Source organism: Medicago sativa, chromosome 1, assembly GCF_051527215.1.
Source record: "Medicago sativa cultivar Bolivia chromosome 1, Bolivia_mono, whole genome shotgun sequence".
Lineage (NCBI taxonomy): Eukaryota > Viridiplantae > Streptophyta > Magnoliopsida > Fabales > Fabaceae > Medicago > Medicago sativa.
In genome coordinates, this window is record NC_140749.1 from 62,513,938 (window position 1) to 62,540,209 (window position 26,272).

Sequence of the window (26,272 nt, forward strand, 5' to 3'; positions counted from 1 at the left end):
TGTCATGTATTTGTAAAATATGTTTATTTTAACCATTTGGTTCAAGAAATGACAAATGATGACAAGAATTTGTCATAAAACATTATCAATTTACATGCATATAAAATTTAACTAATGTCCCAAATAAAATGAACACTGAGTAAAATTTAATTACGGCTAAGAGTTATATCCAATGTGTTCTTCATTTGAAGCAAGTAATCTCTAAGTACTACTGATCACACGCATAAAATTCTGCTTTAAACCCTATTTTGATTTTTGTCTAACTTTTGAATTGCTTTAGGAAGGATTTGCATGTTTCCCAGCAAAAGAAAGTTACCAAAAATAGAACTATGAAAACAGGACGCAACGATGAAAGAATCTTATTGGTTGGGTTGGCAAAAGCAACACGTTCCTCAGTCAAAAATATAGCTCATATTAATCATATTTATAGCTCTTTTACCCTCTCCAAAAATATGCTTTGTGGGAGTTGTTTGTTGAAGATAAAACTCTTGAACAAGCAAAGTTAAATTTTCAAGTGTTCAATTTTCAAGTGGTTGTGACATGTGGTGAATGATTTAAAGAGTAGGATGATAAAAAGGTTCACCCCAACACATACTTTCTCCGTCTCTTTTTATAATAAAGTTTTGCACTCATAAAAAATGTGATTATAAAATAAAGGGGGGTTAGATATTTTTTTTTTTTCCTATAAATATTATAACTTTTCATTTTAGTCTTCTAACATTTTTCTTAGACTTTGTTTGCGATTTTGAAGAGGAAGGGGGAAGAGGTTTGAAAAAAAATGAAGGAGCAAGTGAAAGAAATAAATTACATTGAGGAAAATGCTTTGAGAGTTCATTTTTCTTCATGATACAAAACCCTCCTTATGTGGTTATAATATTTTTTAAATTAAAAATATATTAATCATAAACACTAATTTATCATTTTCTAAAAAATTACTCTTTCAAAAATTACACTCCAACACTACAAAGTCTTCTCTTCCCCTCCCCTCTAAACTCCAAATAAAAGCCTTAAACTGTTAGTCTCCCAAAAGTTTTTTTAAGAAAATCCTCCAAAAAATATTCATCACCACTTTTCATCTCTTTTTTTAAGTCAACCCATGTGTATTATTCAAAATTTTGAATTTTTTCGCAGTCATGTGTAGTACATTATACAATTCTCTCTTGCAAAATTTTAAATTTTTTTAACAAATAATGAATTAAATATAAATTTTTATGTTTTTGACGCTTAAAAACTCATATTTTGTTAAAAAAAATCTAATTCTTTGGTACATATTCTTATAATATTTTTAACATTATACATATGACCTGACTTAAAAGCAAGGATCAAAATTGTGAGCAAAAAACTTTTGGACAATAAAAGTTTAAAAATAAATTAACAGAAATAAAATAAAATAAAAAATTGAAATGTGTATAGGGACAAAAACATATTTAAAATAAAATGGAAGGAGTATAATAACAACTATACAAAAATTTGTCTTTTTAAAAGATATTCATTTCAGTTGGAAATTTAATAGGAGTTGGAGGGATGTATTGTGACTCTTGAAGATACCAAGAATTATAATTTATCAAATAAACTATTTGGAGAGGTTGAACGATTAATATATATATAAGTATATAAAAGTTGTCTTGAATTTTTTTGTATCCAGTGTAAAATGAAACAAAAATGGTCCATTGTTAAATATTTGTACATTATCATCATTTCTTGTATATTATCTCTACAAAACAAAAAAAAAATTATATTAACATCATTTCTTGTTAGATCATTAATATTTTGTTCGTAATTAATATTATTAAAATATCGATAAAAATCAAAATACAATTTTTGTTTTTGAAGAAGCTAAAATCAAAATACTATTATTTAATTTTCCTTTGTATATGATGGTTACTTTTTTAAGGGGGAGAATTCAGAATGCAAAGATATATATTGTAAATCTTGACCTCCTAAGTATGTTAGCATCTTTATTCAAAAAAAAAAAAGTATGTTAGCATCTTAAGGCAACCACCTAACATTTGCAGCACCTTAATAAATTTTTTAAAATAAAATCACGAAAATTTATTAGCTTAGGACATTAGGTTAAAACCCAAGAAACAAAGATGATGTAGTACAATAACTTTCTCGATAAAAACCTTATTTGGAAAAACTCAAAGGGATAAAAATGTGGTGAAGGAGAAAAGAGTTAATATTTTTTTTGAAACGAACAAAAATAACTAATATTATTTTATAGGTCATACATGCATTAGAAAAATAATCAAATCCATTAGAAACTAAATATCAAAGAGCAAGATTTTGATTCAATAATTAAATTCTCCAATGACTTTTAATTCTTTAAATAAAACTTCTCAAACAATGACTAATATCCATAAGAAAGTCTTTTGAAACACAAGGTGAATTCTTAATAACCCAGTTTCTCAATCTACGGTCGAGCATAAAAATAATGATTAAATACATTAATTTTTTAGGGGTTTATATATTAATTTTTGTTGGCCAAATTTTTTTTATATTTAAAAAAGAATGGAGCAGTATGATATTGCATGAGATCCAAATATGCCATACACACCTTATATTTCACTCTAAAACTTTATTATTGAAAGGAAAAATGGAGATGATCCATCGTCCCATAGAACCCTTCCCGACCATTTCTTTGTGCATGCTAAGGATAAGAATTGATAGTAGTGGAGAGAAATGTAATAATTGAATCCTGGATCAGTTGCTTTATAAAACTAGTAATCATATAAAAAAAACAAGTAGAGAAAATGATATATGTGCTATGTAAACTATTTATTTAGGGGGGGAAAATATCACAATATATATCTATATTAATTGAATCAATTCATTTGGATTGGCTTATTTTAGAGCTTATGCAAAGCAGCATATGTAAATAAATAAGCATTAATGTATTATTTATAAGTTTGTTAAAGTAGCTTATGAAAAAACAACTTATGAATATACAATTTTAGTAAGATCATATGAATTAACATAAAGGCTTAATTATTTGCATAAGCTCTTTTTCATAAACTCAAAATAAGTTCAATCTAAACAGACCCTAAATATTAAATATGTTTTTTGAGTCAAACTTCCATGCAACTACCAATAACATGTACTTATGGGACAATAAAAGATCAATTATTTTGTTAGGAGAACAAACGATCAACGTTTATTGTCAATAATTGTTAGCATTATAGTGCAAGCAAGGATCAAACCCTCTACTTCCTTCTCACTTCCCTCTTTATCACCTTACCCTAACCACCAAACCAACATTATATCTGAGGTCGTCTCTTAGGGGTACAAACAGCTCTATTGAGCTGAGCCTCCTAAACTTTAGAGCCCAAAATATTTCTTTTGTATGTATAATACAGGCAAAAGTCGAATATATATACTAATATCGTGCAAATATTTATAGAACCTTGAAGGTGGCCTGGTGGTAGACATTCACGTCGGCAGTTTAGTTGTCTTGGATTCAACTCTCAGGACCCAAACTTTATTTTTTTTTTCTTTAATTAAATTTTCAGCATGATAGGGTCTCAATTTAGGTCTAATTTATGATGGATTTGACGTCTAATCTATAGATCCTCATTACTCTCCTCTCATAAAAAAAAATTTCTCTTTTAAAAACAATTGTCTTTTTTTAATTAGAGACCTATCTTTTCTAGGAGAGCCGAGTCTCCAATTTTATAGAGACGGCCCCGGTTACATCTCCTTAAATACATTCTAATTCCTTGTCATTTTAAAGATTGTCCGAAGCTGAGATAGAGTGTGATGCTGTCTTTTTCTTTTATCTTTTTCTACTTTAATATATATATATATATATATATATATATATATATATATATATATATATATATAGGGCATATCAAGTGAGAGGACTTTTAAAATGAGAGGGTGAGAGGAGTAAATAATAGCCCTTAGATTAATCTTGCGCATGATAATTAATTTTAACAACTGCAGTGTAACATTCATCCCCTCCCCCTTCTCTGACCTTTCTGCTCTTCGTTAAAAAAAGAAAAGAAAAGAAACAAACTTCTGCATCTTAACTGGATTTCTTGGACAAGGCTACTTGAATCAACTCTAATTGTTTTATTAAAAAGAATCATGCCCTTTTTAATCAAACATCTAAAGAGAAGTTGGGGTGATAGTTTGTCTTTTATATTGTTCATCTTTGAATTATAAATGTCAGCATCGATTAAGGAATTAAATAGCAGGAGCACAACTAGCAGGATCTCTTTCAACATCGATTGACACATGAATAATATTGGGTGCATCAAATTGTTACCTGAGTTATCATAAATAAATTTTGATGTAACCATCTCAATATTTCTTTCCTAAAATTAATTGATAACAATCAATACTATCAAACTAATGATCCATTTAGATGAAGTTTTCTAAGTTGATTGACGGAGAAATTAAAAGATGAATCTAACGAAGGGATTTTGCTTATGGAAAGGAAAGAGATGAAGAGGCATCAGGAAGAAACTCAATTTTTTAAATCTGAGAGATAGAAATCTTATGCCTTCACCTTCTGGAAATTACTAAATCAACAACAACGCTTCTATTGGACATCTAATTGAAAGAAAGATGCAAAATATTAAGAAATCAATATGAGAGATGAGATTGTGATAAGAAAGAGATGAGGAGCAGCAGCGTTCATGATTCCGCTTAAAATAACATGGGGGATATGGAGGCAAAATAGATTCAGATAATGGGTTCCAGAAATTGGTCGTGATTGAGAATGAGAAATTGGTCGTGATTAACCTTAAGCTGTTTTGGAGTGAGAATGAGGAAGCAGAGGAGGGATGTCGCAAAGAGGAAGGAGAAGCGTTGTAAACAAATCCTGTGCAATTAATTTTGTGTGAAACTTTTAGTATGCACCGTACAATTTGATCTAAGGGCTGTTATTTACTCCTCTCACCCTCTCATTTTAAAAGTGCTCTCATTTGAAATGTCCTATATATATATATATATATATGTGTGTGTGTGTGTGTGTGTGTGTGTGTGTGTGTGTGTGCAGCTTAGCTTTAGTGTTTTGATCTCATTGAAATACAATACTGCTTTCTGTATCAGCAGACTGACACAACCTAAGTAAAGTTCACGAGTTGTGACTTTCATTGCCATCCAATTCAATCAAATACATAAAATGAACATCAAGTTGAATGAAAATAAATATATAATCCCATCGCCATCTCATTGCTTATCCAACCGCACTTTTTGAACGCTGAATTGGATCATATTCCTCAGATAGATAATTTCCTTACGTGTGAGTCAATCCAAGGTCTTCATATTGGTTTAAATAGCATTTGTTTTAAAAGGCTCAATAATGCATCACCAATGAGCATGTGTTAGATTAATAATCAATCAATTATGGATTGACGTAATCATTTATTATGAAATAAAAAAAAATTGAGATAATGAAAAAATTATTATTGAATATAAATTACATAATCAATTTATTATGAAGAGTTAATTAAAGTGTGGGAGGTGGGACTTTGTGTTTTTGAATGAGTCTTGATGGGTTAAGTCATTATGTAATGATCAATGACATGTTTTTCTCAGTTGTTTAGATATTTTATCTTATTAGATAATTAACATATGGTTGAAAATAATCCACTTAGGTTGATCTGGAGGTGTTGCCTTGAAACTTATAGTTTAGATTATTCAAAAGTTGAAAATATAAACGGCAAAGAAATCGTAGCATACTCTCGTAATTGTTCTCTCTCGAGAACCATCATCCCCTAGGTTCTCGTTTATTCCAAAGGTGCACATATTCTTGTTCTTTGTTTTATAAACAATATTTTGTGATTTTTATCTATGATTAACATAGTTATATGCAAATTCTTCAATTGGTATTAGAGGCAGATATGCGTATTATACCTATTGTACAAAATCCTAATATATGACTTTTCTTCCGATACAATGTTAAAATTGCTATATGGATTTATTCCATGATGATCTTATGGGGATTATGATTGATTTTTACCTGGTGTTGAACTGGAAAAAGTTAGTCAAGGAAGGAATGTTATCCTTTGGTCGTGGATTTATTAACTTCTTCAAAAAATGTTATAAGTATGGATGTTTTGTGTTAATGTGAACTAAGATAAGAAAAACATAAGTAAATGAAAAGTTAGGAAGACAAACATAAAATGCGAGTGAAATCTAAATGTACAACTTATAGACAATGGGACAGAGCACGTAATCATATTGACTATAAATGTGGCCTTAGAAAGATTGTCTCTGACTGTCGTTATTTGGCTAAACTCGCAGGTCATGCGTGTGGTTTGTGATTCTTGTTGTGTGTACATGGCGCCCCCATGTTTCATGGCCTTTCTGTTACTTCTTGAACCCGAAAATTTGTCACCTTGAGTTCTTCGATTGAAGCCTCCTCTTCAAAGATTGAACAAATCCAACGCCTTGAAAGTTTCCCCTTTCTATAACCTAGAATTTCACCCTTGTAGAGTATCTATCAACACAATAGAAGCCTCACACAAGATAAATGAGATGCTCAAACATCTAGAGAATGAGATGAGTGAGAATGTTAAATGGAGAAAATAGATGCAAAAGGCTTCGATGCTCAAATATATAGTTTGGATGCCAAAATGTTTCTGGTGATTCTGGAAAAAGTTTGGGTGCATCGTTTCAATGCCCAAATACCTTGACTTCAAAGCCTACTTGCGTTTTTTCAATATTCAATTGTTTCAAAACTAATTTTTAAGATACTGATTTCATAAACTTATTTCAAAGGTACAAGATAATTTATGCATGACTAAAAGACTTGTTTAAATATACTTTCCGGTACATGGCTTAAGAATGAGAAAGGAAGATCAACGACCTAAATTTTTTTTCTAATAATCAACAAAACACCTAGGACTATACAATCACAAATTGATGGGACAGTTTTAGATTATACAGAGTTGCACCATTTGAATGAGGGATTTGCAGTTTTGCACTGCTTAAAATTGATGGGGGATGAGGGATAAGTGTACTACCTAAACAACAAAATTTGAGTTCATCGTTTATCGACACTAGTTCAAAATCTCCTGTGAAACAAGATGATTTAAGTTAATTATTTTACAAAATAAAAAAAATCGTAATTGTAGTTATGAACCTTTGAGGGAAAAAAAAAATCATTTCAAATTTCGTCATATAATACAAACAATTCCTCATACGATATTTTATAAAAAAAAAAATAGTATTCATAAAAAAATCCGTGTTTGGCACGTCAAACTAATATATCTTCAGAAAATTAACATTCATCTTCAATGATCAGTTACTCTTTAGATGGGCCATTTAACGACAGACTAAACTCAAACAGCTCATGAATAGCAAAGTTACCAAAGAATAAAGTTTAAAATAAGTTAATTAATTCAATTCGTCATACAGATTGAGTGACTAACAGCGTTTTGAGAAGTATGAAGAAATGACATAGCAGAATTGGCGTAGCCTATACCGACCAAATTTAAAAATAACTAAGATATCAAAGTATTTGATCAATTATTCACCAAAAAAAATAGTAGTAAATATTTGATCAATTTAAGCCGAGAAACATCAAATGTATAAAGTATTCTGAAATACGAAGCTAAGCAATATATTGGAGCACCAAGTAGGCGAAGGATGTTGTTGGTTTTAGCAAACATTGTGTATAGTCAGGCTCCTGAAAAAAGAAAAGGGAAAATAAAACAGATACTGATACAGATGCACCAATAAATAGATATGTGATTAATTTCCCAACATAGGAAGGATCTAGTCTACAATTAACACCCAATAAGTAGCAACTGTAAAATAGCAAAAGAACAATACAAGCACTGATAAAAGTCATTGACCAAATTAACTTCCTCGCTCAAATGTAGTTGCAAGAGCTTCTTCTAAGAACCACAGCAAGAAGACGTTTGTGATGCTTGAGCAGAGCCAAGTCCCTGGTCTGGTTGGTTAATCTTGAGTGTCTGGGGCTGCAAAGAACCAAATGAAAATTTAGCGTGAAGATGATGAAGCAATTAAATCTGATATAGATTTTCTTATTCAACCAAACATGCAACATAACAGTTGTCTAAAAAAGAAAACCAGCAATATCAAGGAAGCGTCGTGCATTAACTTCAAATAAATCAAAAAATAATGCAATTATAAACTGTTGCAACTTCCAAGATAATGAATCCATCATATAACAAAAGAAAGGTCGAAATAAAAACCTCAGTCTTTGAGTCGCTTTCTGCAAGTCTTTGTTTGATGTCCCGAGCTATTGAAAAGAAAACCTCATCTACATTCATATTAGTTTTTGCACTCTGCATAAACATAATCTCGGAATTAGAAACAGCACAGCGGTTTTGGAATGCTTTTCCAACAAGAGTAATAAGTGCTGCTTACAGTTTCGAAAAATTTGATGCCGTATTCATCTGCCAGAGCTTGACCCTTTGAAGTTGGAACAGCCTAAGGAGAATAATTTCCAGTATCAAGTGTAGCATAGTAATCACAGGATATACGTGTACATGGAAAACCAAAAGGATGGACAAAGAGTAAGTGTGTGAGGCAAACCCTTTTGCTTTCATCCATGTCGGCCTTGTTCCCCACTAATATTTTGTTGACATTGTCAGAAGCATGCTGCTCAATGTTGCGAATCCAATTTTTGATGTCTGGATATGAGATGAAACAAATAGAGAAGTCAGTTCCATCTTGATACAAATTTAAGCACTGGGATCTCCCCAAAGTACACAGTTGAAAAGTAGAGTTTGCCGACAAAAACACTTGTTCCAATGATTCGTGTGGATTTAAAGAAACAAGCATATTAGAAGATTAGAATGTGGAGGAAATAATAAAGGAGGAATGGCGCAAAACTAAAACCAGAAGGTGGAAAAAGAACTTACTGTTAAAAGATGACTCATCGGTGACATCATACACAAGCAAAATACCCATTGCTCCACGGTAATAAGCTGCCCAATAAAAAGATTGAACACATCATCAGAGTAGAAATATGTGTTTGAAATAGTGACGGCTGTCAATCAATATCACAATATGCACTGATATTGACAAACAAGCAACATCTTGCAATACATAATCACATTAGTATATAGAGTAGAACCTATAACGCTATAATACTCTAAAATTGCTAAAGTATAGGTGTCATAGCCGTATTCCCGTATGCATATAATACTCCTAGATCAGTATCCAAAAAGTACCCTCCACCTTTTTAAGATTTTAAAAGATAATATTTGACAGATAAATAAGGGATGCCTCTTCAACACTTTGGCATACAGCTCCAGTAACTTGAGCCTTGTTCTCCCTCAAATTATGAGCATAACTGGAGTAGATACTTTATTCATGTTTGATGATATGGAAAGAGGGAGAGGGATATTTGTGGGATATTAGTAGTGATGTGTGTGATTCATTTGATGACGAAGGTTACCAACTTCTTGAATTGGCAAATTAAATTCAGAAGCTATGCTGTTTTGGATGATGATAATGGGAAGATGAAGATCCCTTGGACACATGTCAGACACCTTTTAATATAGTCCAATTAAATAAATAAAACTGGTACAGACACCTATTAGACAAGCCTTGAACACGCGAGCAAAGACTGTGCCGACGCATGCTCTTGGCCAAACACTTGTCTCAGACAACTTCTAATTCTAGATTAGATCTTTTCCTTTTTATGAGAACTAAAACAATGATGTCTTATCATTTTTTGTGAGGATCATTATCATAGGATTAAATTGTTATAATAGACATGATTTATATTCTTATCTTATGTCATATAGATAAGGATTGCCTTATAAATGATTCCCCTTGGTCTTGTTTATTAGGAATATACTTTATGCTGTTATAATTGTATCAGAGGATCAATACTCAAAAATTTTTGTAGAACAGCGTATTTCACCAAGTTACTTCCTCAACGAACGCCTTTAACTAGTTGCTTTCATTGAAGATAGTTTTTAGGCTAAAGTGCAACTTTGGCCCACTATCTTTCAAAAAGTTGTGATTTTGGCCCCTTAAATTTGAAAACTACAATTTTGGTCCCCTATGTTTTAGCCCCTTAGCATATTTGGTCCTTTTGGTCAATTTTGACCAAGTCAACGCATACGTGGCATGCCACGTGTGTAATTAATTAATTAAAAAAATAAAAAATCGAAAAAATCAATTTTTAAATTAAATAAATGAACAAAAATATTAAAAAATTCTGGAAAAATGAAAAATAATAAAAAAAATTAAAAAATTCTGGAAAAATGAAAAAATATTAAAAAATTCTGGAAAAATGAAAAATAATTAAAAAATAAAAAAATTTAAAAAACAAAAAAATGAAATAAATTCTTGAAAAATAAAAATATTAATAAAAATGATTAAAAAAACGAAAAAAATTTCACAAAAATTCATGGACAATTCCAAGAATCACTTATTCGAAAAAGTAATGTCATGGAAACATTCATTTCCCTAAAGAAGAAATATGTACCAAATTTGTGGCCAAGTTGTATTCTCGTCGGTGTTTTTGTGTATACTTTTTTCGTTTTCTTGCGCCTTTAGAATGTCAAATTTTCAACATTAGAAAATTTTGTAAAAGATTATGGAAAAAATTTCGAAAAAAATTCTGAAAAAAATTCGAAAAAAATAATGTCAAATTTTCCAGATTTTTTAAAAAAAATTCCGTATTTTTTTCGAATTTTTTAAAAAATCTGGAAAATTTGACATTTTTTTTCGAATTTTTTCATTATTTTTAAATTTATTATTATTATTTTTTCATTTATTTAATTTAAAAATTGATTTTCTGGATTTTTTTTGATTTATTTAATTTAAAATCTGGAAAAAAAATTTATTTTTTCATTATTTTTCATTTTTCCAGAATTTTTTAATATTTTTTTATTATTTTTTCATTTATTTAATTTAAAAATTGATTTTTTCGATTTTTTTTTTTTAATTAATTAATTACACACGTGGTGCGTTGACTTGGTCAAAAGGACCAAATATGCAAAGGGGCTAAAACATAGGGGACCAAAATTGTAGTTTTCAAACTTAGGGGGCCAAAATCGCAACTTTTTGAAAGATAGGGGGCCAAAGTTGCACTTTAGCCTAGTGTTTATCATCAAGTTTAAGATAGATCTTTTGCTTGAATGTTGTTGGTGCTGCTGCCGCAGTAACTCGATCAGTGACATGAGAAGAGGTAGGAGGAGTGGCCAATAGCCATGGCTAAAGATTGAAAAGAAGCTCTAAGATACCGTGTTAGAAGTAGAGGATTCAGAGAAATGAGAGAAAGAGAGGGAAAGTTCTAGATAGTTTTGAAAGGAGATACGATCAAGTATTTATAGAGTAGCTAGATCCTAACTAACTCTAACACAAGTGTCAGTTGTCCTAGGTTAGGACAGCTGTCCTAACAGAATTCTGGAGGAAGAGAAGAGGATTGATCCTCTGACGCAATTATAACAGCATAAGGCATATTCCTAATACAGTATTAGTATTCTTTTTTGTGAGTCATATCATTAACATGAATTTATCTTTAGAAGGTTAACATATGAATCTAAATTCTTAATTTAGAATTTTGCTAAGTCAATTATATACACACGCATACACATAAATAAAAATATACACAAGTATGAGGTGTCCCGGTGTCCTATATTTTGGACACTACTCGTGTCTCAATGTGTGTCGTGTCCGTATGTCAAAGTCTATGCTTCATAGGTCTAGACTTAGTTTAAATAGGAGCAGTGGTACTTTGTGACATTTTGACAGTGGTTAGGGAAAAATAATACATTTATGACACGTCACAAGGAAAATAATAAATAATTGATATGGGTAAGAGTAAAAATATGCCTCTATGGTTTTTTGCAATGATTAGAAGTGTCTTTTGTAAGGAGTCGAGTGATAAGGAGATGGAGAATTCGATCCCCACTCCCAACAAAAAACTAACAATACTAACATTGGTTGTTTCAAAAAAACAAGTATTTTTGTGAGTTGTGAACTTGTGATCATCATATGCAAATAAACATAGTTATATATTGATAAAAAAAACATCAATGTTTTTTTACAAATATTATTGCATTTCTGTAAAATAATAAAGTAAGTAAATTTTTCACAAATTAGTGTAAATGAATTTAGGCCATCTAATATCTTCAGTTTTCAAGAATTTCCATATATGTGTCATATTGTGTTCATGTTGTATCAAGTATCCGAGCTTCATACAGTAGAACTAAACCTCAATCACGTGTAAGGTGATAATTAGTGGGTACAACACCGGATATCCAACTACTTCACAGGTCTGATAATATTCAGAATTTTTAGATAAAAGTCTAAACCAATCTAATAAAGAGATCCAGCCCATACAATCTAGTAAAAAAGCATATCGTCTCAAACAGTCAGCAATCTTAAAAGATCTATTAATAGGCCACCAATCATATCAGGTACCTTATACATTGATCTGGCAAATGGAAGTTTAAATCTTATTCAAAACAGGATGGTTTTCAATAAAAAATGGTTTAGCAAGTTAGAGAAGAAAGGGAAATCTATTTGCCTCAATCAACAAATAATATCAAAATATACTATTTAATATTTATAGTGGTTCCTATCCAATGTGCAAGAATAGAAGGAGCAATAAATAAGTAGCAACTGATTAATATCATGACAAGCACATGTTGCATAAGAAGTGTACATAAGTTGAATATAAAGAACCACAATTAAGCTCTCACTTATTATTCTAGTTATGTTGGGAAGGAAAGAGAACAAAACAAATAAATTCAGTAACTGAAACTAACCAGTTGTAATGGTTCGAAACCGCTCTTGACCAGCCGTGTCCCATATTTGCAACTTGATTCGCTTACCATCAAGCTCTATGGTCCTTATTTTGAAATCAATGCTAAAGAAAAATAACCCATTCTAGTAAGTACAGGGCCATCTCCTCAAGAAAGACAAGAAAAACAACGAAAAACATAAAATAAGCAAGTTCACACAAAGAGAACCTACCCGATGGTTGTGATAAAACTAGTTGTGAATGAACCATCTGAGAAACGTAATAGAAGACAACTTTTACCCACACCTGCCAACGTGAAAAAAAGAATGTAATATACAAACAAAACCCAATAAGATAAGATACATTCAATACACTACTAATAATAAAAAGGAGAGAGAGGAGATAAAAAGGCATGTTTGGATTAGCTTATTTGCAGACATTCGCACTTATGATGATTTTTGTGAGAGCTTGTGGAAACAGCTTTTAGCATGCCCGTAATTTGTTTTCAACTTATTTCCATAAGCTCCCCAGGATAGCTTTATGAAAACCTAGTACGGCTTAAATGCAAACCGTTTTTTTTAAGCAACAAATTTTATTACGCACGCCGTACCATCACAAGTCGCCATGATGACCGGGCAAAAAGAGCAGATACAACTTAAACAAAGCCACAATCCAGTACCCTAAACTGATACTGGAACAACAAACAAAACAGAGAACCCGCAGGAGCACCTCATGAACAACGCAACAAACAGGGACAAAAAACACACCCCTGACCCCGTCCAAAAAAGAGGAAAACACATCAAAACAACCACCCAGTATTTGGTTACCCCCAATACACACCGATCGACAGCCACGTACACCACCGCCCAGCAACCCCAAAACAGCACTGAAAAAGAACCATGCACAGCAATCCCAACTTCCTACCTAGCAAAGCAATCTCCCGTACACCAATTTCATTCATAGAACATGCATGGTGATGCTTCCAATCTACTCAAGCTCCGCTTCCATAAGAGGACTTTGATTTCCTCCACCATTGCATCAACCTCAAAATCTCGATTCTTGAAAATCTTCCTATTTCTCGTACTCCAAATCACCCAAACGGTAGTGTGCCAAATAAGCCAAAACCCTTTTTTTCCACTTTTTATTTTGAGCACATCCTATCAAACATTCAATTTAAACAAATGGTTTGGGGGTATAATAAATCCCACACCTATCCATCTCAAAATCTTATCCCACACTTGAGCAGCAAAATAACAATGAAGAAAAAGGTGGATAGAAGATTCCTCATCATTCCCACAAAAGACACCTTCGGGAGCAATAGTATGCCTTTTCCACAAATTATTCCGGGCTGGAAATCTATGTAGGAGCATTTTCCAAGAGAAAGCCACTCTTTTGAAGGTGCCAGACTTTTCCAAAGGCCTCCAAAAACCATTTTTTCCAATTCACCTAGATCATTTTCCAACACAAAAATCCCCTCCAACAAGTCATAAGTTGATTTTACTGAGAACACACCTCCACCTTCCAGTCTCTACCCCCAACTATCTCTCTCGGTATTTGGTACCAAATCATTCAACAACATCAATAATTGCTCAAGTAAACTCTCATCCCATACAAACAACAACCTTCTCCACAACCACGTCCAATTCCACTCTTCCCCATTTCTAACACAAACCTCACTCAACTTCGCATCCTTTCTATCTGTAATAGCAAGCAACCGCGGGAAAAGATCACAAACTTTCTTAAATACTTCCCTTTTGAACCAATCTCCTCCACCCGAATACTCCAATGAAGTTAAATCTCTCCACCATACAGAAGCACTTCTCGGCCAAGTGACTCCACTCCGATCAAACTTTTTGACAAGGACTTCTTTCCACAAAGGAGAATCATGTTGTAGAATACGCCAACGCCATTTTGCCAAAAGACTCAAGTTGACCACTCTCACATCCCTTACCCCCAAACCACCTTATTTTATATGAAAGCCGTTTAATTTTATTATATATTTTGTTATAGAAATAGCTTATACAAACATAAACAAGTGTAATTAAGTTGTTTATCCAAATAGGTCACATTTGATTAATAAATAACTGATTTTCTTACACATGATCAGTTGAGTTAAGCCTTAATAATTAGTTGTAACCCTTTTACTTTATCATTGACAAAAATAAGTTACTGCCTCCATTTGTTATAGTAAACTTGTATGATTACGCAACTAAGAATCGAATTACCGCTAAAAATAATAAAACCTAATGAGATATTTAGCAGAATTAAAATCTAAAGTGCGAAAAGAAAAAGAATTGAAAAAGTACGAACCGCTATCACCGATGAGGAGAAGCTTGATTAGGTAATCGTAATCGGATCGAGCTCTTGCAGGTGGAGCAGCCATCGCGATTATTCCAAAAACCTGAAACCTGATCTGATTGATCCACGATGGTTGCTCCCTGTAATAAGGGGAGTGAGGTGCGTTAAGTAATTTAATTAAGACAAAAGTGGAGAGTGAGGTGTGATAAGTAATAACGAAGTGAAGTGAGTGAAAATGAAAAAGAAAATGGTGGAAGAGAACAAAGTCTGAGATCTGAAAAGGAAATGGAGATTGATTGGATGGAGGGTTTGTTGTTGGTCGAGCGTTGAAATGTGTTTTTTTTAGTTTAAAGAATTGAAGATATTTTTTTTCTGTTTTTTTATCAAAATATATTTTTTTGAGCAAAACAGACTTAGGCTGTGTTTGGTAACACAAAAAAGCTACTCCCTCCGTCCCGGTTTAATTGATCTACTTTGATTTTTCACACAGATTAAGAAAAGTGTATAAATAAAGGAGAAAGTGGAATATATTGTATTGGGAATGATAAAAGTAGTATTATTTAGTGTTATATTGTATTGGGAATGATGAAAGTTGTATTGAAAATTGAAATGAGTCAGTTTTTTTGGGACACTTTTTTTTAGAAAATGGGTCAGTTATTCCGGGACGGAGGGAGTAGTTTATAGCTTGTTGGATTAGCTTATAAGCTCGTTGGATGAAAACGTGACGTGTTTGGTAACAAGCTTTTTTCATGAGCTTATAGCTTTTTGTGAGAAGCTATTTCAAGTAGCTTTTGAGCTTATAGCTTGTAGCTTTTTATATTTTCTTCCATTTTTAACCTCATTAATTTAATTTTATTATATTTTTAATTAAAAAAAACTACCCACGATCATATATAACTACCCACTTTTAGTGGGAAAAAAAAACATAACTACCCACTTTTTATATTTAGGTGCAACCAGCATGTTGGACGTTATTACCATGCTCTATTTTTCTTATTACCTCATGTTGTAGTTTTGTTATATTTTTCTTATTACCTTGCGCTTAATTCTTGTAATATATTTTTTTTGAAGAAATTCATGTAATATATTTATAATCAAAAATAAAATATACAATAAATAGTGAAGCAAATGTTTAGTTAAAAAAATGTTAAATGAATTCATAAAACACATTTATCATTTTCGGGATGAAAGTAATTTGAAATAAATTTAAATATTTAAAAGAAATAAATTAAGTAATTTTTTATGTATATATTTTATAAAAAAATAATAATGCCCATTTATGTCATTTTATATTTATCAACCACTTCAACAGCTAATTTTACCAAACACATTATTTTTAATAAACGAGTTTTTCAGCTATAAGCTTTTTTTTTTGAACAATTTTTCAGCTATAAGCTATCAGCTATCAGTCATCAGCTATAAGCTAGCTTTTCAGCTATCAGCTAGCCTATAGCTTCTTTTTACCAAACAGAGCTTTAATGTATTTCATTTATAATAATGTGTTCAATTCAATACATGTTAGAATCATAGTTTTAAAACTCGGCTCGGTCATCGACTCGGCAGGGGTATTGGGTCACTGAGTTAATGGTCGAACCACTGAGTCACTGGTTGAACCGCATAACTGAATCGGATTAAACCGGATAACTCGGTTAGATGACTCGATCTTAAGATTAAATATCTATATTTTTTTAAAAGAGTATAACTCTATTTTGTTGACAACAAATAGATGCATATCAATTAATATTAACATAATACATATATTTTCTAAAAAAAAAACATATGACATGTATTTTTTTTTAGGGGGAAGATGATATGTATATTATTAGTATTATTATTGTTATATTATATTTAATAATGATGTGTTCTTCTTGAAAGAAAAAAAAACTATGTGTTCCTTCAATTTTAATAAAAGAAGATGTGTTATACTTAAATATATATAATAAATTACATTTGTTAACATAATTAATTTGTTGTTGCAGTGGTTAAATTTCTCATGATGTGCTATATGTGTGCGGTTCGATTCCTGTTGTGGCCAGTACTATTAAATAAGACATTAATTATTAATTTTTATATGTTAAAGTAGGCATAATGGAGCATTAAACATAAAACAATGCTCCTATTAATTAATTGATGTTATGTTAAAGTAGGCATAATGGAGCATTAAACATAAAATATTGATTAAACCGGATTAACTTAGAAAACCGGCCGAGTAGAGTCATCGGTTTTTATCGAGTTTGACCGGTTTTGACCGGTTTAATAACACGGCCGATCCGATATTAGGCTCGAACCGGACTACACACCGGTTCACGGTCGGACCGGTTCGACCGGTCTGTCCGAGCCGGTTTTTAAAACTATGGTTAGAATTTTGTAATCAATGCGGAAACTAGCTTCCAATGGGGCCACTCTAGCTAAACTATGAGCAATTTCATTTGCTTGTCTCCAAACGAACCTAACATGAGAGTTCATAAGATCAGTGCAAAGTAGGTGTGTACAACTATTGGTTATTTCGCTAAATTCTGAGACGTTTTCGTTCTTTCCATAAACGCTGTCAAAATATATATAATCTCAAATCTACTATCTACTACTATCTACTATATCATATATATAAAATAAAATAAAAAACAAATGCTTACCAAAATTATATCACTTTCCTTGGTTTAATATTTTTTACTTGCCCAAGATAAGAAAAACACAAGTAAATGAAAAGCAGAAAGACAAATGTAAAAGGAGAGTGAAATTGATAGTTTAATTAATTAAATGTCTCTGAAATAAAATCTAAATGTGTTACATATAGACAATGGGATGTATCATGTAATCCTATTGACTATAAATGAGGCCTGCAAAGACTGTCCCTAACCGTCGTTATTCGGCTTAACTTGCAGGTCATGTGTATGGTTTGTGACGGTTGTTGTGTGTACATGGCACCCCTCATATTTTGCCCATGTTTCATGGCCATTCTGGTACTTGTTGAACTGGAAAATTTATCACCTTGAGTTCTTCGATTGAAGCCTTCTTTTCAAAGATTGAACAAATCCAACGCCTTGAAAGTTTCCCCTTTCTATAACCTAGAATTTCACCCTTGTAGAGTATCTATCAACACAATAGAAGCCTCACACAAGATAAATGAATGCTCAAACATCTAGAGAATGAGATGAATGAGAATGTTAAATGAAGAAAATAGATGCAAAAGGCTTCGATGCTCAAATATATTTTGGATGCCAAAGATGTTTCAAAACTAATTTTTAAGATACTAATTTCATAAACTTATTTCAAAGGTACAAGATAATTTTAGATTATACAGAGTTGCACCATTTGAACGAGGGATTTGCAGTTTTGCACTGCTTAAAATTGATGGGGGGTGAGGGATAAGTGTACTACCTAAACAACAAAATTTGAGTTCATCGTTTATCGACACTAGTTCAAAATCTCCTGTGAAACAAGATGATTTAAGTTAATTATTTCTACAATTATTTTACAAAATAAAAAAAAATCGTAATTGTAGTTATGAACCTTTGAGGAAAAAAAAAAAACATTTCAAATTTCGTCATATAATACAAACAATTCCTCATACGATATTTTATAAAAGAAAAAAAAAATAGTATTCATAAAAATATCCGTGTTTGGCACGTCAAACTAATATATCTTCAGAAAATTAACATTCATCTTCAATGATCAGTTACTCTTTAGATGGGCCATTTAACGACAGACTAAACTCAAACAGCTCATGAATAGCAAAGTTACCAAAGAATAAAGTTTAAAATAAGTTAATTAATTCAATTCGTCATACAGATTGAGTGACTAACAGCGTTTTGAGAAGTATGAAGAAATGACATAGCAGAATTGGCGTAGCCTATACCGACCAAATTTAAAATAACTAAGATATCAAAGTATTTGATCAATTATTCACCCAAAAAAAATAGTAGTAAATATTTGATCAATTTAAGCCGAGAAACATCAAATGTATAAAGTATTCTGAAATACGAAGCTAAGCAATATATTGGAGCACCAAGTAGGCGCAGGATGTTGTTGGTTTTAGCAAACATTGTGTATAGTCAGGCTCCTGAAAAAAGAAAAGGGAAAATAAAACAGATACTGATACAGATGCACCAATAAATAGATATGTGATTAATTTCCCAACATAGGAAGGATCTAGTCTACCATTAACACCCAATAAGTAGCAACTGTAAAATAGCAAAAGAACAATACAAGCACTGATAAAAGTCATTGACCAAATTAACTTCCTCGCTCAAATGTAGTTGCAAGAGCTTCTTCTAAGAACCACAGCAAGAAGACGTTTGTGATGCTTGAGCAGAGCCAGCTCCCTGGTCTGGTTGGTTAATCTTGAGTGTTTGGGGCTGCAATGAACCAAATAAAAATTTAGCGCAACGATGATGAGGCAACCAAACATGCAACATAATAGTAGTCTAAAAAAGAAAACCAGCAATATCAAGGAAGAGTCTAGCATTAACTTCAAATATATCAAAAAATGAAGCAATTATAAACTGTTGCAACTTGCAAGATAATGAATCCATCATAACAAAAGAAAGGTTGAAATAAAAACCTCAGTCTTTGAGTCACTTTCTGCAAGTCTTTGTTTGATGTCCCGAGCTATTGAAAAGAAAACCTCCTCCACATTCATATTAGTTTTTGCACTCTGCATAAACATAATCTCGCATTAAAAATAGCACAGCGATTTCAGATGCTTTTCCATCAAGAGTAACAACTAAAAAGTGCTGCTTACAGTTTCGAAAAACTTGATGCCGTATTCGTCTGCCAGAGCTTGACCCTTTGAAGTTGGAACAGCCTAAGGAGAATAAATTTCCAGCATCAAGTGTAGCATAGTAATCACAGGAGATACGTGTACATGGAAAACCAAAAGGTTGGAGAAAGAGTGAGTGTGTGGGGCAAACCCTTTTGCTTTCATCCATGTCAGCCTTGTTCCCCACTAATATTTTGTTGACATTGTCAGAAGCATGCTGCTCAATGTTGCGAATCCAATTCTTGATGTCTGGATATGAGATGAAACAAATATAGAAGTCAGTTCCATCTTAATACACATTTAAGCACTGGAATCTCCCCAAAATACAAAGTTGAAAAGTAGAGTTTGCAAACAAAAATACTTACTCCAATGATGCATGTGGATTTAAAGAAACGCATTGTAGAAGATTAAGAATGTGGACAAAGTAATAAAGGAGGAATGGCGCAAAACTATAACCAGGAGGAGGAAGAACTTACTGTTAAAAGATGACTCATCGGTGACATCATACACAAGCAAAATACCCATTGCTCCACGGTAATAAGCTGCCCAACAAAAAGATTAAACACATCGTCAGAGTAGAATTAGAAATAGTGTATTTGAATTCGTGATGGTTGTCAATCGATATCACAATATGTACTGATATTGACAAACAGAGCAACATCTTACAATACATAATCACATTACTATATAGACTAGAACCTAAAAAGCTATGATACTCTAAAATTGCTAAAGTGTCCATGTCATAGCCGTATTCCCGTATGCATATAACACTCCTATATCGGTATCCAAAAAAAAAACCCTCCGCCTTTTTAAAATTTTAAAAGATAATATTTGACAGATAAATTAAGGATGCTTCTTCAACACTTTGGGATACAGCTCCAGTAACTTGAGCCTTGTTCTCCCTCAAATTGTGAGCATAATTGGAGTCAAAATACTCTTTATTCATGTTTTGAGGATATGAAAAGAGGGAGAGGGATGCTTGTGGGATATTGGTAGTGATATCCATTGATTAATTTGATGATGAAGGTGACCAACTTCTTGAATTGGCAAATTAAATTTAGAAGCTATGCTGTTTTGGATGATGATAATGGGAAGATGAAGATCCCTTGGACACATGTCAAACACCTTTTAACGTTGTCCAATTAAATAAATAAAACTGGTTCGGACACCTATTAGACAAGTCTTGGACACGCGAGCAAAAACTGAGCCGACGCATGCTCTTGGCCAGACAATTGTCTGACACTTCTAATTCTAGATTAGATCTTTTCCTTTTTATGAGAACTAAAACAATGATGTCTTATCATTTTTTTGTGAGGATCATTATCATAGGATTAACTAGTTGTTATAATAGACATGATTTATATTCTTATCTTATGTTATATAGATAAATATTGGCATTATAAATGATTCCCCTTAATCTTATTTATTAGGAATATACTTTATGCTGTTATAATTGTACCAGAGGATCAATACTGGGAATTTTTTGTAGAACAACATATTTCACCATGTTCGTTCCTCAACGAACACCTTTAACTTGTTGCTTTCATTGAAGGTAATTTTTATCGTCAAGTTTAACATAGATCTTTTGCTTGAATGTTGTTGGTGCTGCTGTGGCGGTAACTCGATCAGTGACATGAGAAGAAGTAGGAGAAGTGGCTGATAGCCATCGCTAAGGATCGAAAAGAAGCTCTAAGATACCATGCTAGAAGTTGAGGATTCAAAGAAATGAGAGAAACAGAGGGAAAGTTCTAGATAGTTTTGAAATGAGATACAATCAAGTATTTATAAAGTAGCTAGATCCTAACTAACTCTAACACAAGTGTCAGTTGTCCTATCTCCTATGTTAGGACAGCTGTCCTAACAGAATTCTGGAGGAAGAGAAAAGATTGATCCTCTGGTACAATTATAACAGCATAAGGTATATTCCTAATACAATATTAGTATTCTTCTTTGTGAGAGTCATATCATTAACATGAATTTATTTTTAGAAGGTTAATATATGAATCTAAATTCTTAATTTAGAATTTTGCTGAGTCAATTATATATACACACATACGCATAAATAAAAATATACACAAGTATGAGGTGTTCCAGTGTCCTATATTTTGGACACTACTTGTGTCTCAATGTGTTTGCCGTGTCCGTATGTCAGAGTCTATACTTCATAGGTCTAGATTAGTTTATATAGGAGCAGTGGTACTTAGTGACATTTTAAAATGATTAGGGAAATAGAGTACATTTATGATATGTCACAAGGAAAATAATAAATATTTGATATTTTTTGTAAAATATTAAATATGTTTCAATATTTTTTGTAATGATTAGAAGTATTTTTTGTAAGGAGTGGAGTGATAAGGAGATGGAGAATTTGATCCCCACTCTCGACAAAAAACTAACAATACTAACATTTGTTGTTTCAAAAAAACAAGTATTTTTGTGAGTTGTGAACTTGTGATCATAATATGCAAATAAACATACTTATATATTGATATAAAAAAATAAAAAACATCAATGTTTCTTTACAAATATTATTGCATTTCTGTAAAATAATAATAAAGTAAATTTTTCATAAATTTGTGTAAATGAATTTAGGCCATCTACTATCTTCAGTTTTCAAGAATTTCCACATCCATGTCATATTGTGCTAATGTTGTATCAAGCATCCGAGCTTCATATAGTAGAACTAAACCTCAATCACGTGTAAGTTGATAATCAGTGGGTCCGGCACTGGAGATCGAACTACTTCACAGGTCTGATAATATCCAGAATTTTTAGATAAAGTCTAAACCAATCTAATGAAGAGATCCAACCCATACAATCTAGTAAAAAAGCATATCGTCTCAAACAGTCAGTAATCTTAAAAGATCTATTGATAGGCCGCCAATCTTAAAATCTTATTCAAAACAGGACGGTTTTCAATAACAAACGGTTTAGCAAGTTAGAGAAGAAAGGGAAATCTATTTGCCTTAATCAAAAAATAATATTGAAATATACTATTTAATATTTATAGAGGTTCCTATCTAATGTGCAAGAACAGAAGGAGCAATAAATAAGTAGGAATTGATTAATATCATGACAAACACACATTGCATAAGTGTACATATGTTGAATATACAGCGCCACAATTGAGCTCTCGCTTATTATTCTAGTTATATTGGAAGGGAAAGAGAACAAAACAAATAAATTTCAATAACTGAAACTAACCAGTTGTAATGGTTCGAAACCGCTCTTGACCAGCCGTGTCCCATATTTGCAATTTGATTCGCTTACCATCAAGCTCTATGGTCCTTATTTTGAAATCAATGCTAAAGAAAAATAACACATTTTAGTAAGTACAGGCCCATCCCCTAAAGAAAGAGACAAAAGAAGAACAGCGGAAACAGAAAATAAGCAAGTTCACACAAAGATCAGAGAACCTACCCAATGGTTGTAATAAAACTGGTTGTGAATGAACCATCTGAGAAACGCAGTAAAAGGCAACTTTTACCCACACCTGCCAATGTGAAAAAAGAATGTAATGTAATACAAAAGAGACCCAATAAGATACATTCCATACATTAATAATACTGAAGTGGAGAAAGAGTGGAGATATAAGGCATGTTTGGATTAGCTTATTTGCTGACATGCGCACTTACGATAATTTTTGTGAGAGCTTATGGAAACAGCTTGTAACATCCCATAATTTGTTTTCAACTTATTTCCCCAAGGTAGATATATGAAAACAGAGTATGTCTTAAATGAAAACTGTTTTTTTTTAAGCAACAAATTTTATAACGCAGACGGTACCATCACAAGCCATGATGGCCGGGCGAAAAGAGCGGATACAACTTAAACAAACCACAATCCAGTACCCTAAACCGATGCTGGAACAACAAACAAAACAGAGAATCGCAGGAGCACCTCCTGAACAACGCAACAAACAGGGACAAAAAACACACCCCTGACCCCCTCCAAAAAAAGAGGAAAAACATCAAAACCACCCAGTATTTGGTTACCCCCAACACACGCCAATCAACAGCCACGTACACAGCCCAGCAACCCCAAAACAGCGCTGAAAAAGAACCGTGCACAGCAATCCCAACTTCCCACCTAGCAAAGCAATCTCCCATACACCATTTCCATTCATAGAACATACACGGTGATGCTTTCAATCTACTCAAGCTCCGCTTCCATAAGAGCACTTTGATTACTTCTAAGTTTAATCCCTATAAGCCAAAACCCTTATTTCCACTATTTATTTTGAGAACATCCTATCAAACATTCAAATTGAACAAATGGTTTGGGGGTGTAATAAATTCCCCACCTATCCATCTCAAAATCTTATCCCACACTTGAGCAACAACATAACAATGAAGAAAAAGGTGGATAGAAGATTCCTCATCATTCCCACAAAAAACACACTCTCTAGGGGCTTCGGGAACAATAGCATGCCTTTTCCACAAATTATTCTGGACTGGAATTCTATCTAGGAGCATTTTCCAAGAGCAAACCACTATTTTGAAGGTGCTACTATTTTGAAGGTGCCAGAGTTTTCCAAAGGCCTCCAAAAACCCCTTTTTCCAATTCACCTACATCATTTTCCAACACAAAAATCCCCTCCAAAAAGTCATAAGTTGATTTTAGCGAGAACACACCTCCACCTTCCAGTCTCTACCCCCAACTATCTCTCTCGGTATTTGGTACCAAATCATTCAACAACATCAATAATTGCTCAAGTAAACTCTCATCCCATACAAACAACAACCTTCTCCACAACCACGTCCAATTCCACTCTTCCCCATTTCTAACACAAACCTCACTCAACTTCGCATCCTTTCTATCTGCAATAGCAAGCAACCGCGGGAAAAGATCACAGACTTTCTTAAATACTTCCCTTTTGAACCAATCTCCTCCACCCGAATCCTCCAATGAAGTTAAATCTCTCCACCATACAGAAGCACTTCTCGGCCAAGTGACTCCACTCCGATCAAACTTTTTGACAAGGACTTCTTTCCACAAAGGAGAATCATGTTGTAGAATACGCCAACGCCATTTTGCCAAAAGACTCAAGTTGACCACTCTCACATCCCTTACCCCCAAACCACCTTATTTTATATGAAAGCCGTTTAATTTTATTATATATTTTGTTATAGAAATAGCTTATACAAACATAAACAAGTGTAATTAAGTTGTTTATCCAAATAGGTCACATTTGATTAATAAATAACTGATTTTCTTACACATGATCAGTTGAGTTAAGCCTTAATAATTAGTTGTAGCCCTTTTACTTTATCATTGCCAAAAATAAGTTACTGCCTCCATTTGTTATAGTAAACTTGTATGATTACACTAATAATGATCGAATTACCGCTGAAAATAATAAAACCTAATGAAATATTAAGCAGAATCAAAATCTAAAGTGCGAAAAGAAAAAGAATTGAAAAAGTACGAACCGCTATCACCGATGAGGAGAAGCTTGATTAGGTAATCGTAATCGGATCGAGCTCTTGCAGGTGGAGCAGCCATCGTGATTATTCAAAAACCTAATATGATTGATCCACGATGGTTGCTATAGTAGAAGGAGATAGGTAATTTAATTAAGACAAAATTTAAGGGGAAAATTAAGTTAATTTGATTTTATTGGAAAGAAAGAGTGGAGAGTGGGGTGTGATAAGTAATAACGAAGTGAAGTGAATGAAAATGAAAATGGTGGAAGAGAACAAAGTCGAGATCTGAAAAGAAAATGGAGATTGATTGGATGAAGAGTTTGTTGTTGTTGGTCGAGCGTTGAAATGTGTTTTTTTTAGATTTAAGAAAGGGTTAAATATGTTTTTGATCCCTGTAAAATTGCGACCTTCTAAGTTTAATCCTTATTTAATTTTAATAGCTTTTTTAATCCCTACAAAAAAAAATTACTTATAATTTTAGTCCCTGCTAAAATAAATTTTGTTTAATTATCCTTAAACTCTTAAATTTTTTAACGATTCTTTTTATACAAGTTTAGAACACTATGAAAGGTTCATTTACTAAAATCTATAATTTTTTAACATGAAATAAATTAAATATGAATTTTTTAAAACGACAAAAGTTTAAGATATAAGTAACAAAAATATGGACGTAGAAATCAAATTTTTGCGATAATTTTTTCGGATGACCTTTTAATAACGTTCTTAACTCGCCTATAAAAAATTGTTGAAAAACTTAAGAGTTTAAGCATAAATTAAACAAATTTGGATTGAGTAAGGACTAATATTGAGTGCAGAAATTTTTTGTAGGGATTAAAAATGCTATTAAAATTAAGTAAGGACTAAACTTACAAGGTCGCAATTTTGTAGGGACCAAAAACATAATTAACCCTTAAAGAAATGAAGATATTTTTTCAGTTTTTTATCAAAATGTATATAATCTCAAATATTTTATTTTATTTTTTTGACAAAATCTCAAATATTTTATTATTACATCAATTATAGGACTAATAGTCTTCGTGAGTTTATCTCAGTTGGTATGGACAATGCATAATATATGCAAAGTCTGGGGTTCGAATC

At 32.3% G+C, this 26,272-nt stretch overlaps 2 protein-coding genes across 2 annotated transcripts; both read right to left on the reverse strand.

Annotated features, from left to right (window-relative positions):
* Window positions 1-7,684: 7,684 nt before the first annotated feature.
* LOC146956185 (ras-related protein RABE1a-like) lies at window positions 7,685-15,310 on the reverse strand. Its single transcript, XM_085727359.1, has 8 exons — window positions 15,002-15,310; window positions 12,925-12,997; window positions 12,717-12,817; window positions 8,847-8,912; window positions 8,518-8,615; window positions 8,350-8,412; window positions 8,175-8,267; window positions 7,685-7,937 (listed from the first exon to the last, which is right to left on the reverse strand). The coding sequence occupies exons 1-8, from the start codon at window positions 15,072-15,074 to the stop codon at window positions 7,854-7,856; spliced, it is 651 nt and encodes a 216-aa protein (XP_085583485.1). The 5' UTR covers window positions 15,075-15,310; the 3' UTR covers window positions 7,685-7,853.
* A 3,781-nt stretch (window positions 15,311-19,091) lies between these two features.
* On the reverse strand, window positions 19,092-25,503 carry LOC146956186 (ras-related protein RABE1a-like). Its single transcript, XM_085727371.1, has 8 exons — window positions 25,181-25,503; window positions 23,169-23,241; window positions 22,953-23,053; window positions 20,225-20,290; window positions 19,900-19,997; window positions 19,731-19,793; window positions 19,551-19,643; window positions 19,092-19,344 (listed from the first exon to the last, which is right to left on the reverse strand). Exons 1-8 carry the CDS (start codon window positions 25,251-25,253, stop codon window positions 19,261-19,263), a joined length of 651 nt encoding a protein of 216 aa, XP_085583497.1. The 5' UTR covers window positions 25,254-25,503; the 3' UTR covers window positions 19,092-19,260.
* Between the last annotated feature and the right edge of the window lie 769 nt (window positions 25,504-26,272).